The 17,776-nt window shown below is 40.2% G+C and overlaps 1 protein-coding gene across 3 annotated transcripts in view; it reads right to left on the bottom strand.

The window, feature by feature from the left end:
- LOC140935959 (sodium- and chloride-dependent GABA transporter 1-like) overlaps positions 1-17,560 on the bottom strand; it is a 20,745-nt gene extending 3,185 nt beyond the window's left edge. The window contains exons 1-13 of one of the 3 annotated variants that reach the window (XM_073385534.1): positions 17,290-17,560; positions 12,760-12,894; positions 11,749-11,899; positions 10,597-10,692; positions 9,553-9,685; positions 8,801-8,935; positions 7,908-8,011; positions 7,141-7,265; positions 6,397-6,509; positions 5,787-5,921; positions 5,260-5,359; positions 2,103-2,203; positions 560-727 (exon numbers count right to left, since the gene is read on the bottom strand). In XM_073385534.1, the coding sequence (XP_073241635.1) occupies positions 560-727; positions 2,103-2,203; positions 5,260-5,359; positions 5,787-5,921; positions 6,397-6,509; positions 7,141-7,265; positions 7,908-8,011; positions 8,801-8,935; positions 9,553-9,685; positions 10,597-10,692; positions 11,749-11,899; positions 12,760-12,894; positions 17,290-17,521 (1,728 nt within the window). In that variant the 5' untranslated portion in view covers positions 17,522-17,560. Of the gene's footprint in view, positions 1-559; positions 728-2,102; positions 2,204-3,386; positions 3,590-5,259; positions 5,360-5,786; positions 5,922-6,396; positions 6,510-7,140; positions 7,266-7,907; positions 8,012-8,800; positions 8,936-9,552; positions 9,686-10,596; positions 10,693-11,748; positions 11,900-12,759; positions 12,895-15,553; positions 15,920-17,289 lie in introns of those variants that run through there. The other 2 variants (XM_073385535.1, XR_012165277.1) reach the window with 2 other exon arrangements.
- Between the last annotated feature and the right edge of the window lie 216 nt (positions 17,561-17,776).

Here is a 17,776-nt window from a genome sequence, read left to right on the forward strand (position 1 = left end):
AAAAAAAAATTGTAGCCATCGTTGCTTGAATGATCGCAATGAGAAAGTCGACTTTTTGTAATTTATATAAAACGCACAGAGTTTTATTTCCTTAATTTTAAATGTTAGTTTCACATTATTCAGTTCAGAAAGAGCCGATCGAAAAGAGGTATCCTGTTCACAGTCCCCCATTTTTTTCCGTAAGATCGTCGAGATCAAGTGAATGCATTACGGGCGGCCATCTTGGTTTCTCGCCTCCTTACCGCCTCCTCCCTCGCCCCCCAGGTAGATTTGACACTCATTCCCAGGCTAAACTCGGAACATTTGAAACCAAGATGGCCGCCCGTAACGGAAAGCGCGATTTTTAATGAGGCTTTGACAAACCTTGTTAAAGTTTGTCTAAATTTCGAGACATTTCGTAACCAAAAAACTTTCGCTGCCCCACCGACCAGTAAAGGTTCCCCAACTAAGGACATAAATGGCCAGAGGTGGAGACCCCAGAATCACAAAGGTCAACCTGCACCACGTCTGGTATGATAAACGAACGACAGCATGTGAAATTCAAAAACAGTATCCTCACCTCCGTAACAGTTCCCGGAGTTTTCCAGAGCTGGTAAATCGCAAAGGCGGGAATAAGCACCATAGAACTCAGAGCCATGAGCCAGCCGAGAAACTCAGCCCATCCGGGGTAAGGCTTGTTGTTATACGATACACCCTTCCACTGAATTACATTCGCCAAGATGATGACCTGCAATTTATTCAGTTAGATTAAAGAAAACAAGCAATGACCGTTTTCGCAAAGTCTTATAGGAAGAAATGGGCCCCTGATCTTCTTTTTATCAGTATCAGTATCATTAATCATTGATATATTGTCATTACATAGAGTGGTTTTCGTTTGAGTGTCGTAAAACCAAAACCAAAGTAATTACTCTGGCCAATCACATAGGACACAGACAATACATTGAACCAATCAAAACTCGAAGTAATTACATGTGGCTGACGCAAAGCGCGGGAAAATGCATGCGAGCGCGTCACAATTGGCTTTGGTTTTACTTCTCATTGGATGAAAAGGTGGCGCGAATCTTTTAAGCCAATCGCATCGTGTAGAAAGTGCAAAACCAATTACTTTTCGACACTCAAATGAAAACCGCTCTATCATCATGATTGTGATATCATTATTATTATCATTATCATCATTATATTCGCTGTTTGTGATTTCCCTTGGTTTACAGAATCACTGCTTCAAGAAGAGCGATTATACAAAAGAAACACTCGCGTGTGAAATACTTTTTATTTAGGAATGCCTATCTGGAACGGGTAATATCCATTTTCATATGCCGTGAAACTGCAGAGGAAATGGCAAATGTTTTCAAGAGATTCCACGCAGAGGAAAGGATGTGAATTGTGCTAAGAAATATTTTGAATTAAAACAGTTGTGAATTCAGTATACCAAGAGTATACTGAGTTAATAGTTTAAAGTCGATTTCCCACGTAATGCAGGAATTAATGTTTAGATGGAGAAGGGGAAAATTTCAGTTACCACAAATTTGCGCGGGGCAAATACGGTGCAAAAAAATATGACGTACGTAGGCGCATAGGTGTAGCATTTGAACACTTCCTTTGTCCCCTCTAAGGGGATTTTGACCACAAACTTTGCCGCCAACTGCGGTGTTGTTATCCCCAGAAAGGGATGTTTTATCAAATTTAAACTATTTTTCAGTCCCAAGGGTCGGGAATTTGAGCAAAAAAATCAATTGCCGCACCTATGCCCGTACTTCCATCCCAACCCCCTACGTTCAAACATTGATACCTGCATATAGGACGTTTAGCTTGCGTGGAAGGCGTTCGAAAGGGAGGGGAAAGGTTACTTGGCACGAGACCTTCCCCCCTTCCTCGTGCGCCATCCGCGCTTTTCAAGCGCCCGAAATCCCCTTTACCTCTACTTTTGAACGCCTGCCACGCAGGCTGATAGGAGGTTTGGATAACATTTCAAAAGCTCGTCCTGATACAGCCGCGGATATGCCGTGTGCCGCGTTTAATTTATGCCCAATGGTAAGTTCACAGTAAATGAAGGAAAATTCATCAGAGAGGCTTGGGTAAGGCTTCATGTAGTCACTACTTACAAGTGTGGAAATGGGTGACAAGTATTTCCAGCAAATCCTGAACCACAGTTTAGGTCTCTGCCCAGTCATAGCCTCTATGTCATCACTGAATCGATCAACACCTAAATGAAATCAAGAAGAGGATGTTAATGGGGTTAACTGTTTAGGCAATAACGGGCGATAAAAATTTCATGGCTGACTGTCGTATAATAAAATAAAATTTCGGTTTTTAGAGTATCGGTATATAGAAGTTTTTCTAAGTACAATGCAAACAACAGCGCTAGCTGTAGTGAATTCTAGAGGAACTTTATTGCCGAATTTTTTTGGTGCTTGTTATCCACCCGCTTATGGCACAGTTGTTCAAAGGGTAGATAAAGCTGTGAAACGGATAAATCACTATTCACTGGATGGCGCAACTGGTTTCCCTAACACTAGCAATACTGATTAATCAGGTGGATAGCGCTATCCAATGTTTGAACAACTGGTGCCAGCTGTGTCTAACTGTATAAATCCACGATATTGTCATTTATCCGATGTCCACACGTATCCGATGAATCCGGCATACGAATCCGCGACTTTTTGAATCCACTCTCCGGAGTGGAAATTCATGAATGCGCTATTAATCCGGAATCGTGTGGACGCTAATCTGGATATTTTTCTATCCGACCCGACGGTAACATAGATCGAGTCCAGTTTCTTACCGTGAATCTTCAAGGTGGTTGCCGGGCGCCATGTTATCGCTTCCTTACTTGTTGTTGTTGTTGTTGTCGATGATTATACTTATTACTGGGTTAACCTCCGACCATCCATTTCAAGTTAATTACAAAGTGCGACAAGTGTTATTACAAAGTGCGACAGCTTATTTTATTACAAAGTGCAATAGCTTTTTTTATTACAAAGTGCGACAGAACATGGCACGAGAAATCGAGAAATCACTTTTAATTACAAATTTAGTGAAATTAGCTGACGAACTAAGAATGAATCCGGATACGTGTGGACTGGCAACTTGATTTGAATACGTTATGTGTGGACCAACGTGGATATTTTTGAAACCGAAAAGGAAAAGTTGCAGATTCAATAATAATCCGGATACGTGTGGACGGGGTCTCAAGTAGTTAACATCACTGGCATGATCATTTATTTGCCTTTCAAAAAGTTAAAAGTTTATTGGCCTTGGTTTTAATTCTAGCAAGGAGAGCTTAAGAAACCACCAGGCTCATGGCAGAGGCCATTATCGATTAAGACCCCTTTTTTGTCCATTGACTATAAGAGATTTTATAAAATGTCTCTTGAGTAGAGACATACCTCACTGACAGCCTCCACCGTGATTTCCGGATTCCAGGAACTGGATTCCAGCTTTATTCAGTGGAACTTAGTTTCCGGCTTTCAATCATTAGTGGGATTCCGGATTCCTTGAGTTGTATTACGGATTCCAAATCCGAGGATTTCGGATTCCACAAGCAAAAATTTCCCGCAATCCGGAATCCGGATTTCATTACATGGGGCGACTGAAAATGAACTGCGTGTTACTCATGAAAGGCACTCACTTATTTTTAGCATGCGTCACATGCACGCTGCAATAAATCCACTCTTACATATTGATGCTTGAGTTTATCTTGATTTATTTTGTAAACATTGAATTAACTCTCTTTTTAGAAGACCAAAGGAGACGAGCCTTTCGTTTAACCAATTATCTTTGAGTTTGGTGCCTGTAGGGAAATTGATCTTTGTACGATTTTAAACGTGTTCAATACATAAAGACATTCCATTGTATATTTCCACTAAACCATTAAAGTTGCCTTTAAACCCGATTCTGTGGCACAGCTGGGCCTTTAATTATAGAACTGCAGACCTATATACAGTATCAACATTGAAGAGAAAATAGGTGATGAAAGGATTTAAATCAACCGACTTCTCCTCACCCTTTAAGAACAGGTTTTTAAAATATGATCTCTAACATTTCTCTAATAATGGGAAACAAAATTTAAACAGAAAAACAATTTCAAGATATAGTAGATAAAATTAATGTAGTATTTTTTGTAACACTGCCTACGTTCAGGGCTGAACCTAAAAACTCTAGGTTCAAAATGGGTGGAATTCAGAAAACAAGAGTGGACTGTCTTGGATTCCCTTACATTGGGCGGTCATTTACAGTGGAACTTCGATTTAAAGAACCTCTCTATAATGAAGTCCTCGGTGTAACGAATGATTTTCTCTACCCCAGTAGTAGTAGAATATATGAGAAAGAACCTCGATAAAAACGAAACCTCGTTATATCGAACAATTATTGCCAGTCCCTTGGCCCTTCGTTATATCGAGGTTCCACTGTAGTGATGTTTATCTCTTTACCATAATGATAAACATCTCACTTCCACGCCGCCCTGAAGCGCCAAGAATCGCCAAGATCTATAGCTAGCTTTTTAAGGAGTACGTTCCTAGTTTTTAAATATAATTCTGAATAGCTTAATCCCCGAGGTTGATTAACGGGATAAAGAAAAAACACACAATCAAAGCAAAAATATAAGCGTGCAAAACAAAATGGACAAGTCACACCTAACAAACGTACCTATACACGGACACGTTGTGTGGGATATATGTAATTGTCGCATAATCACCAAGAACTGGTCGTGAATTTGTCAACCTGAATAAATCCAAGCGGGCTCATAGGGAAGATTATGTATGTTATTCGCTGGTCGGTAGGTTCGCATCGTGAAATATATTGATAGAGTTCAGCATTTTCAATGCCGAGGTCATGGTATTTCAGGGTTCGGACCGACCCTATATGTAACTGGTAAATAATATCTGGTATACTTATTTTTTGGACTTAACAGAAATCGAACGAAGTGAATTTTCTTCTCGTTGACCGCCAGTAAAACATCATGGAAGTTTCCATTGTCACTAGCCATGCTGTTAACTTTTACAAAATATTGTTTTTAACCGAAAAGTTTCAGATTTGTAAACAGAGAGGTGAGCTGTCAGGAATCGGAGTCCGGATCTCGGATTCTGGACTGCTCGCGAGCCAATCAGAGGGCGCCATGTTATCCGGATGGGTAAAAATGAGAAACTTGGGAGGTTAATAAAGGGTCTCTTGGGTATTAAAAATGGCAGATAAACTTGATGGTTACCTTAGAGGGTGACCCAAGTCTTTTAAGTGTTAAAGCTTTTCATATTAACCTACCATAAATCCAACCAACTGCAACAATTTCCATCAAAGTTACAAACAGCAACGACAGCCCGGCAGTCTGGTAATCCATCAAGTTAAATATGTACATTCCACCCTTGAATATACGAAGCGAAATATTACGTCAATTCTACGCTCCAGTGAAAAAACGCTCTATTCGCAGTCCACATTCAAATGGGAGCTTAATTAAAATTTCAAACTTTTGACAGAATATTAGCGGAGCTCTCGAAGCTCCGCTTGTATATCTATAAATTTTGGTTCTGATAATATCGTCCGTCCGTCCGTACGTACGTCTTCCCTTCACGTAAGCGCATGTGACATGTCTTACTTACTATAGCTTAAAAGTCCAAGGCATATCAGAAAGAGTGTTGGACATCCAAGTTATGATCAATTGATAGCTGTCAAAATAGGGTATCCGCTAACCAGTGTCATATAACTGTATCGCAGGCTCAAGTTTACAACTCAACGGGGTGACTTTTTTAAGTTCTCCGCTGACCACTAAAGGCTAAATCTATATATTATACCTGTGTAACACACGGAAGTCCAAGAAGAAACATGCTGATGCACAAAATCATCACAAATATCTGCTTCCGATAACCCTTCTTCAGCCACGGATATTCATCCACAAGTGCTGTAATAACTGCTTCAATAGTAGCAAACTACAATTGAAGGGGAAACAAAATCATCAACGCAACTCGCGACTATATCCCATCATACAAGATAAACTAGAGTTATAGAGTTATGATATTCGCGAGACCATCATCTAGAATCAATAGACCTTTTTACCGATACGGCGGCGATATTGAATTTATTAGATTCAAGGAGTATTATGAGATGCCTAGGGGCCATGAGCACGATCCTATATACTCGCTCAGTAGTATTTACGCGCGCTTTTTGGGCCAATTTTTCTTTCAGTTTTCCTAGAAATGGATTGCAGTGGGAAAAAAGATCGTTGTGTCGTGTTTGGATGTAATAATGATCACCTTTTTCTTGAGAACTGTACAGTGAATTTCTCTTTTTTCCCGAAAAGTGCGAGTAAATACTGAGCGAGTGCCCTCTGGGCATCCCACAATACGTACTCCCTAAATCTAATAAATTCAATACGGCCTCCGAATCGGTAAAAAGCTGTATTACCTGACTGTCCAGTCCGAGGGTGACTAACATAAAGAAAAACAATATCGCCCACAGAACTGATAACGGCATCTGGGATATTGCTTCAGGGTAAACAACAAAAGCCAGTCCAGGACCTGTGACAACCATAGGATCAATAGTAAAGATCGTTGGAAGATTTCGGCTTGATTGACTATAGTGGTTTGTATGGAATAGACCTTTTTAAAGACCCTACTTTGGAAAATCAAGACAATGATAAGCAAGGAAAAAAAGAAAACTGATTACTACAGATTGGAAATAAGCCAACTGCCTTAATGTGACGTCTCTATTCACTGTATCTCTGTTTTCTCAAGCCATATTCACTCGAGACACGCTTTTCAATCAACTGGAAAGGATCGGCGCTCTTGAGCTGTGGATAGATTCCCCCTCTGTTGAAAAACACTCTCGTAATGCTGTACTAAAATTTTGGTACTTCAAAGGTTGCATAAGGATTTTCTGCATAACTATTGACTACCAAATGGTTTTTCCTCTTTTCCAGAGACAAGAGAGCTAGGTAAACAAATTTAGCGCGTGGATTAGCTAGAATCTCGCATCTCATAAGCAAACAATTTTTTTTTTATCCTGCATTGTTACCTTTTTTTATCAGTTCATTCTTGAGTCATCGTGACGACAAAACTAGCAAAATATTATGTTGTTAAATGTTTGTCAAAGATCTTTTCAACAGTTTAATATTAAGGGTTGTTGTTATTTTCATTAGGTCTCACCCACCTGATGTAGCAACGTTAGACACCGTGGTTTCCAAGACGTAAGCCATGAAGCCAAGAACACTAAAAATGACAAACCCAGCGAAAAAGCTGGTTCCACAGTTGGCAAATGATATGATCATAGCATCCCTGTGGTAAACAGTAAACTCATTAGTTTTTGCTTTCGCTTTCAATTATTTTTTTAAATAATTACATTATAATGTCATCGTTTATTATCAGTTAAACGTCACCAAGACAACGCAGAAAAATAGCTGTCAGGTCCCAGTTATCCACCCTATCCAGTAAATAAGCATTAGGGAAACCAATTGCACATCTATTCAGTGGATAGCGATTTATCCAGTGGAGAGCAATATCCACCTTTTGAACTATTGAAGCCTGATGGCCAATAAGTAAACGTGTGGTTAGTGAAACCGGTGACGTTCACTGCGTGATTTTCGGGTGAAATTCTCTTTCGGTTGAGGCAGGCGGCAGAACAGCACTTGCTCTAGTTTCAATTTGGTGAAGCAGATTTAAATCTCCGGTCCAGTGACTGGGATAATCTCCGACCAGTTGGGTTAATTACTAATTTAATGAAATGTTCGGTTTGCAAAATTTGTCTTTTGTCATTTGTCTTTGTGTTCTAGTTTGTAGACTACAATGAAAATGCAATAATCGCCTAACCTAGCTGAAGCTGTTTAAAAATAGATCTGTATTCAGCAAAAATGAAGGCCGAAAAAAAACGTCTTCAGATCAGTCTTATCTACCCAATCCTAGCAGCTAGAATTTCGTTACCTTTCACAGTTGTTCTCGAACTTGTTATAGCTTCCAAATGTGATGAGGGTTCCAAAGCCGACCCCGAGTGACCAGTAGATTTGAGTGGAAGCATAAATCCAGACCTATTGTTGAGCCATGCTAAAGTCACAAATTTGTGCATATATACATATGTACATAATCATCACATTTTACTGAAAGGCCTTTTAGGTTAAGAAAGAATTCAGTGCCGATGTAAAACCCCCTCTTAAGAGACGCTTAAACATCTTTAGGGACTACTTTCGTGGATCCTATCGTTAAAGGGGGGGGGGGGGGGGGTTATGATTTTATGACTCAATCACAATTATCCTTCCCCCTCTTTGACCGCCCGCCTCCTTCTAACCGAGGTTCTTGTGAGACCTTGCCTTAAAGTGAAATAATCAAAGCGAACTTGAGGCAAAAATGTTCTAACGTCCGCTTCACTGGACGTAAAAATTTGCTGACTCCGGTTCGTTTTAGTTCTAGGAAGCCCCTTATCAACACGCCAAATCCTCCACAATACAAAGTACAACAAAAATTATTGGGAAGCCACCGAACCAATAACTTAGTTTTCTTTTCTTTTTCAGCAAAATGCCTCTAGCTAGTGACTCTGACGGCGAGGAGATTAGGTGGGGATAGAATAGCGTGAAAGGCAAGCAAACAAATGCCCTTCAAGAGGAACCTCATGCTAGTTGTTATCAAGTTATCAAGATGATGATGATGATGGCAAGGTGTAAGGCATTATCCACATGGATGATGATAACGGTGATGGTGATGACGATGAAGATTGTGATGATGATGCTGATGATAATGATAATGTTCTCGTGATTCTGATGATGATGATGATGAATGATGATATCAAAAACGAAAGGAAGGAGTTTTTACCTAGTTTTTACCTGAGGATCGGCAAGGCGTGAGAAATCTGGCTTAAGGTAGAACAGAACCCCTTCTCCAGCACCATCCAAAGTAACACCGCGGATGAAGAGAATAAAAAGAACGATAAACGGAAATGTGGCTGTGAAATACACGACCTGAAATGTTACACAGATGTTCATGGAATTAAGACCTTGATAAAAACCAAGGGCAGGTAACAACCTCGTTCCCAGGTTCTCTCTCCTACCCTCTCTCTCTCTCTCGCTCCGTAGCGACGGGTAGGAGAGAACATTAGGAACAAGGTTAGGACAGGTAATTGTCTCCTGCCAACGGATGAGACGTTTACAAAGAATGTTCGTTTCTTTAATAAAAACCTCAGGGAAGTGGAGAGAAGGCCAACACGCGTCCTAAGGCGAGATTGCAGTGTTATGGACTGTTACAGTTCCCTGTTTCCACGCAAGATTATCGAAACCGAGTGCTTTCTTAAACTAGCGGGGATCTTGGTTTTATTAAATGTACCGACATTGCCTTCTTTAGTAAATCTACCAATTAGTTACTGCATCGAGGAAATAATCAAAGTATAGATGAATGGTCTTCGTTGATTTATTTTCATTATAAGACACGAAAAGACTGTTCCCTAATTTCGTCAAAAGGAAGTCTTTCTTTCCGATTAATTAGCAATTTTTGAGTGCCCAAGGATTGGGAATCTTTTTTTTCTTTCCTATTATATTTTGAGTTTCAATCGCTCCCGATTAACTTAAAATGCATTCTTTACCTTTCCAGATGACTTAATTCCCTTGAAGAGGCACAAATAGACAACAACCCATGATAACAATGTTGTTCCAACCAGCTCCCACCGCATATCTCCAAAGTCTCCGATCTCTCCGGTTATCTGCAGTAAGTTGTTTCTATTAAATGAAAATGACTGGATTTTAACCTGTTTTCAAGCTCGCCAAGTGGTTTGTTTAAATTTAACACCAAATGCGAGGCTAATTTGAAATTTAAAAAGTATCATTTTTATCGCCCAATATTTCTTTTCAGCCAAACAATATTTCATACCTCGCCCCTGGTAATCCAGTCTTGGATTCTGGATTCTACGCTTTGGATTCCGGACTCCATGCTTACTGGATTCCCGATTCTTTGGTCAGTGGAACTAGAATGGATTCTATAGCTTGTGCCGTGGCAGGCACCAATTAAGGTGGCTGAACACAGATCTGGCAGTTTGTGAGTATATGTAATTTGCCAAATCATGGCAAGACAAAGGTTGCAGCTCACAAGCTGAAACTAATTGGCAAATAAACAAAATATAGATGAAATATTTTGATTGCCAGGTAAAATGTGACGTTTTCGTAGACTCCATGGCAACATGAACAATTGAATACAACCTTAACATTTCACTTTTGCTCAGTTTACATAAAATTCGCTCTTCAGATTTTCCTATAAACTTTCACACAGCTTACTATAATTATCCATTAACAGTTGAAACTTATTTGACCAAATTTTAACAGACGGATTTTTATATAATCAATAATATCATGATCTCTATCAAAACACACGATCACAGAAACTGAAAGTGTCTGAGAGTGAGAATGAGCAATTTCCATCATATTACGACTCAGGTCAATTTCTTGTCTAACTACATTTGACAGACAATTTTTGTCCTATATTTGTATCAGTAGCAGTTGTAATGGAGTTTGGAGAGTTTGGCTCCCTCCATATAAGTCACTCGCAAGCAGAAAGATCTTAGAACTCTATAGGACAATGATGTTCAAACCCCTTATTATTGCTATAAAGACCGATAAAAATTGAATTTACGTACGTCCAGAATTCGGCGCTCGGGGAGGTGTACTTCGCTGTACAATTCACGGGCAAATCAAAGACAGTGCAGTTAAAACTGTCACCCTTTCTTTCTTCCCTACAAAGAAATAGAAAAACAAACATACCAACAAATACACTTTATAATACTTCTCTGTCTTCGGCCCTCTCGTGCAACGACAAAAAAAAAAATAGAGTTCCACGTTTGCAAAAAAAAAAATGAAAATTTTGTAATCACCAATTTTTCGTTTTTGTAGCTTTGTTCGCACCCGAGACACGCAAAATTTTTCGTATAACCAGAAACGTCAATTGGAACTTTAATTGGTCATGTTTGCGCAATAAGATGACCCGACGAAAGATAGCTGTCAAGTTACAAAGTTAGGTTTTTGTCGCTTAACAAAAAATTGTAGGCCTCCAAAATCTTCTCGACAGCATCTTTGGAGTTGGTGACACTTGAGAAAATTTTGGTATAGGTTAAAAAACTCGTTTGCACTAAACTGGAGAGACAGCCTGTTGACAGATTTTTTGCAAAACAAACAAAACTTTGCGTAGTATGTGTGAACAGGGCCTTCGTAACATCGCACAACAAATGACTAAACACATACAGCCAAGATAATGCTTGAGTCCCAGAAGTGAAACATTTTGCCATTCAGGGACACCCAAGGACGGTTTCCTCCTTGATAAATTAAAAGCACACTTTTTGGGCTATCCATACTTCTTCTAGATTTCCAGAAATGCATTCTAAGAGGCGCTATAAAATTTGTACCCGTACGTGTTCGGTCATCCTAGGGGAATCTAAGTCTTTTCGAAATTACAAGGGCTCAGTATATTATTATATATTTTCACGAAAATTTTAGATGTACTTTAAGTTATTACGAAAGTGAGAATTTTTTCTGATTCCTCTTTCCATCACATTTGTGAATCCGAAAATTGTAGGTTTCCTTTTTTGTACGAAAAATAGCCTAACCTGGGCGGTGAAATTTCAGAAAATTGTATTGAATTTATTAGTCAGATAAGCTTCGAAAATCGTTCATGAATGGAACGGTCATCTAGAATTTTTTAGCCGTCCTCAAGTGATAGAAAATTAATTCTAGCCATGTGCTTCTCCGAACAGTTATTTTACAGAAAACAGTCGTTGGGTACCCCAGGTCATTACCTGCAAAACATTGTATTCCATGAGTTATCGCAAGTTTTCCAAGGCACTTCGGAACGAAATGATTGGAACAAGAGGAAGAATGTCCAGGACAAAATGATAATGTAGTAGATACCAACCAAATAACCCATAACACATATAGCATATCCAATACCTAGAGTTCAATGAGAAAATAAATCATAAATAGTCCAGTTTCGAATTCGTCGCGGCCGCTGAATAGAAGCACTGAAGACTCATTTATACAGGGTTAGCCTCGATCTAACGTAAAATATTCACAAATACCGGTGAGAGGGCGGCTGAATTTGACTTTAAAGCAATAGACACAGTTGTACACAGATCTTCGTCTGAATGGAATTTATGAATATATTTACCTTAGGTCGAGGCTAACCCTGTATAAATGAGTCTTCAGTGCTTCTATTCAGCGGCCAGCCGGCCACGACGCATTCGAAACTGGATTATTGACGGTTCTCTGTAGCTTGCGAACAAGCTCTCCACCGCTAGACCTCCCCGGAGAGCTTTTGCTCTGCAGATTTTGAAAACCGTGAACTCCCATATCTCCGATCCGGTGCATATAACACCGATAGCTAAGGTGCAGAAACTCAAGAATATTATAGATACTTAGCCTGTTCCAGGCGTTCAGACAGTAGAGCGCGGGAGAAAAATTCAAGAAGAAAAAAAAACGAGGGGAGACTCGCTCCCCATCGACCGCCGCACTCTACTATCTGAACGCCTGGAACAAGCAAATAGTTACTGTGAATTTAATGTTACTGAGTAAATGACTCTATATAGAACATTAGATGCTGTGTATTAAATGTTACTACAGTACATTTCTCTATATTTTTCGCACAATTAACTCTGTTTCAACGAACGCCTCTTTAAGACGGATTCACACCTTGAATTGTTCCCAGCCGCGCCACGAACACCTGGTCCGCGGTCCGGTTGTTCAAACGTTGAATGTGGACCCCACACTAAAACAAAACTGTCGCAGAAGGAAAAAAATATAGACAGCATTACCTTTCATTAGTGGGCACACAGATTTCCAGACACCGATCACTCCAGAGCTGTACCACTGACCAATGGCAAGTTCCATAAAGAAAAGAGGAACTCCGTTGATGATCAACATCAGAAAGTAGGGGATAAGAAAAGATGCTGTAAAATAAAAATAAAAAAACGCTTCTGCCTGTATTCAACTGCACACACTGCCGCATTTTGCAAGGGTGAACCTTACTACTATATACACTTTCTTTCCTTTTTTTATTTCATGCAGTAGCAGTTGCAGCATAAAGTTTGCAGTATCCTGCAATACCAATGAAAACTAAAGTTTTCTCTGATTGGGTGAATAAGTCCCATTGAAATTACAGTTCATTATTGTTCGTTTTTCGCACTAATACAGGATAAAGCCATTAGTGACTAACAATTACAAAAACACTTGTAAATACTGATTTTATTTCTCTTTTCGATACTCAAACTTCTGCAGTACTTAAGTTAGAGGGCATATTTATTCGTCGTGTTTGGGATATATACATCAGTACTGGCTTAGTTATCGGCTGAACAAGAAGAAGTATTAATCTTACTCCCGTCAAAGCATTAAAGGGATCTTGTACAAGGGCGGGTGGTGTGCCTTTTAAGTCTGCGCTGGAATAGCGGCTACCATTTTTTCGAGTACAGAAAGCTTATAATAAAGAGCGCTCGCCAAATGATTGTGTGCTATACGCTGGACTTCCGCCCATTTGCCCACAATCATATACAGCTATACAATTGGCGACAAAATTGTTCAGGCATAGGGTAACTTCAGAGAACAAAATAATCCACACTCCTCCCCTGTCCCCTCCATTCAAAGTTGGGGGTGTTTGTTGTTTTCTATGGGTAGCTCGAACATCGGCACAACATTTCATGGAGCGAATGGGGGAGGAAAGCTAGATTTCCTCCTTTTGAAGTTAGTAAAACGTAAAAAAGCCCAGTTTTGAGCGAAGTATCTCAACTCATTTTGTGGCCGATTGTAGATTAACCTGCAAAAACATCCGTTTCTCCTCGCTCTTCGCCGCTGGGGACGTTTCGCGCGAAACGTCTTCAGCGGCGAAGAGCGAGGAGAAACGGATGTTTTCGCAGGCTAATCGTGGATACATATACAGCTTGATCAAAAAATTTTGCTTTGGTAATTGGTCATGGGACATTTGAGCAAATGAAACAATGAAATTATTTACTTGAGTGACCACCAAACAATAGCTTCCCAATGCCCAACTCCCAACGCCCAAAGCAACCTTTATTGATTAGAATCAGCTATATGTCAGCGACTGCTTTTTGCCGCTAAAAGGGGCGCAAGGAAACCACAGTGTTTCCTTAAAGAGACCATGCATCTGACACAATCCAACTTAAGCGGGGCTTGAGCAAGGATCTAAGATAACTTAATGGTTTCGAGCGAAACTTTGACTCGAGCGAAGCTACAAATCGGGAACAAACATGAGGAGATTCTAGACATTACCTCACACCCTGACCTCAGTGCGCCACGCAAACTAAACGGCAGGGAGGGCATTACAGTATAATATCGATCCCTCAATCAACCTTTTCTGAAAAGTAGAAAACTAGCGCGGCAAAATTCAATGCATGATAAACGGCAGAATCTAGATTCAGACAGCAAAAATGGAAAACAAACCTACAAACTGAAACAGAGGAAAAATGTCGAATAAACGGTGCAGAAGAGCAAGATTGCAGTACTTACAGCGTAGGTTATAAAGCCTGAAGCGACGTCACGAGCCGCCTGTTTTGCTTTACTTTAGCGGTTTTCCTGGCTGCCTTGCCCACAGATGTTTTGTCGGAATAACAAAATTTACTCTTCCCTAGCTAACGCTAATAATAGCGCAAGTTTTAAAAGAAAAATGGTTAAAAATCACCGGTTTTGCTCATTCACAAACAACAAACAAACCTGTGAATAAAGCTGCCAACGATTCCGCCCGGGTTAGCGGGCAAGATCGTAAAAAACTGCCCGCTCTCGGAAGCTCCATTAAGAAGAGCAGAATAAAATACACTGTATTACCGTATTTATTCGATTAACCGCCCTGGGCGCTTATTAAATTTTTGGACCTTGAGAGTGGGCGCTTATTCGAGGCCGGGCGCTTATTACATTTTCAACATTTTCAGCATAGTTAATGCAGGTGACTGGTTATGAAGCCCGGCAAACATCAAAGGAGCAAACAAAGATGCCAAGATTTATGTTAGAAGGTCCACGACCCTGCACAATCTTTTGTTTTGCGTTCATACGTTATGCATGAATTACGTAACCAGCACGTTTCTATTGGTTAGTTCCTCAGTACGGAGTAAACAACTATTGTGTTTTGTGCAGGGTCAAGGCCAAAAAAGAGAACAAAAACATACAACAAAGAACTTTGTCGGGTTTCATAACCATTCCCTCTATTAACTATGTTTTCAGCAAGTGAAGTATGTTTATTTTGCAACAAAACAATAAATGCTAATAACAGAACGCGAAGAAGTAACAAAGCAAGGCCGGTTTCTGTAAAATACTCTGAAGAAAACTCCGTCCTCGGGGAAGTCTCTTATTAGAATTTATTCACTCAAGTGGGTGGGGTGGGGGTGAGCGCTCATTTGAGTTTGATTGGGAGGAGGAGAGGGTGGGCGCCTATTAACTTTTTCGGCCTTCAGGATGGGCGCTTATTCGAATAAATACGGTAATTGTACAATGTAAATGAATTGTAAATGAATTAATAAATATGAATATAATTACTAGACATAATTTAAATGTTTTGATACACGGCAAGGAATCGGGCATACCCGACAAAAAATTAAGGCCTACCTCCACCATTCTTGTATGCCAAGTAAGGAAATCTCCACAAGTTACCGAATCCGACGCAATACCCCAGGGATGAGAGAAAGAAATCCGCTTTGCGAGCCCATTTGTCTCGTTCAATTTCCCAAACAACCTTTGCCCCGTCGTTTGTAGATTCATTCGAGTCACGACTCTGATTTGAATCTTGTGGAACAGTATTCTCGGTTTTTGACATGTCAATGTCTCGCACATGTGCTTAGTAATATAAAGTTATCTACCGACAATGGACTCTGTACTAAAAAGTGTGTACAGAACAACCCTCAAAGCTGGACTGAGTTGTCGCTCGTACAGGCGAGGCAGCTCTGCTTAATTACATATTTTCTGACTTTCACGTGCAGATAATCACGATGATGAAAACGGAAAAGCAATAAATATATAAACAATATAAAAGCGGCAAAAAGCCAGATTAGTGGTCCAGAATCGTTTAACACGTGTTGTTCCCGGCAACAAAGCAGCTCACTTCCTAAGAGTATAATTCCCAGTCCCACCTAAGAATGTCTGGGGGGGAGGCTAAGTCCAGCGTGGTCAACAAAAATCTTCTTGTCAGGGTAGGGGTTAGTCTGCTACACAGCCGTTTTTAGTTCGTCACGCAACGCTCCTCCCCACTTAGTGGGGAGGAGCGTTGCGTGACGACACTAAAAACGGCTGTGTAGCAGACTAGGTAGGGGTTCATACTCTGTTATTTCTCTCTATGGTGGAGGCCCGCAAGGGAGCATTGCCTGACTCAGGCCCAAGCTACTGCGAAGTGGATTCGATGGCGGCCGAATCGCTGAAAAATGTTCTCAACTTTCCAAGAGGTTTTCTATGTGTGTCTCAACAACTTGTTCCAGTGCGGGCTAGCGCTGTGACTTCGCTGGTCATACAATACATGCACTTTGATTTTCTTGTTGGCACGTAACGTCCTGCGTAACGTTGCATTGTCCGGTATCAGTTGTGAACATAGCTTTGCATTTTAAATAAGCCACGGAGAAAAAACAAATAAAGACTAAATTGAAACTGTCGCGTTCTCAGCCGAAACCACTTATTAACAACAAAACCTTCAGTCATTGACAATTTAGTGCAGCTGTATTTCATTAATATTTATCTACCTTTAGGCCTCCGTTTGGAAACTTCCCAGACTTTTAGGCGGGAAACCTCACGAAAGTCTTAATAATTATTGCTGATGAATTCTTGTTTGATAAATTCTTTGGCGCGTGACAAATCAACCAGGGCGTTGTACCATATTCGGTATCGGTACTTGAAAATTCAAATTGAAACCTCCAACGGTACCGTTACCGCTATTGGCTCTTTTAAATGGAGGGTAGCTTTATTGGCATTAATTTTGTATACTTTATATTCCGACTTCTTGACTTCCTATATATTAGGCCAACATCATCTTAAGTTTGTTTTTAGATCAAGTGTCGAAACTTGAACATGAATCAATGTTTGCCCACCAGGGAGCACAGTGATATTAGTCCTTTTATACTATCACCTCAAATCGTTTATCAGTCTTAAAAACGACAACGAAAATCCAAACAAGAAAAAATGTGTTTTGCCCCGGTCTGTGTCTTTAAGAGCGTTATAAAATATGTCCAGATACAATTATTTTTAGGTGTTTCTATTGAGCTACTTACTCGATCACGATAGCTAACTAAATTTGCATATCTTTGATCACTACAGCAGCACTTTTAATGCTATAAGCCCTATAAACATCAAGATCATACCTCCACCATTCTTGTACGCGAGATAAGGGAACCTCCACACATTGCCAAAGCCCACGCAGTATCCGAGTGATGAGAGAAGAAAATCTGCCTTGCGACCCCATTTCTCGCGCTTTTCCACTATCAAAACTTCATTTTCTTTCTCCGAGGACTGGTCGACACTATCACTTGCTGCCGGCTCAGGCTCTAGCTCGTGTAAAGGACGGTTTTCAGTTGTGTCTTTATCACTGGACATGTTTAACCTGACTTTACTTGTCAAAACGGGATAATCCAGAAGAACCGACGCACAGTTCCGAACTGGTCAAGTAGGTCTCGGATATAAAGTCAAGCCTCAAAGCACATGTCGCTTTCATAGTATGTACCCGGAATAGCCATTAGCCAATAGGCGCGGTTGTAATAACAGTATATAACTGGCAGCTATAGAGTGTTTTCACTCACGTGGCCAGCATCTATGCAAATTTATAGGAACAAAAGAAAGCGTTTGCATAAG

Source organism: Porites lutea, chromosome 4 (genome assembly GCF_958299795.1).
Source record: "Porites lutea chromosome 4, jaPorLute2.1, whole genome shotgun sequence".
NCBI classification, from domain to species: Eukaryota; Metazoa; Cnidaria; class Anthozoa; order Scleractinia; family Poritidae; genus Porites; species Porites lutea.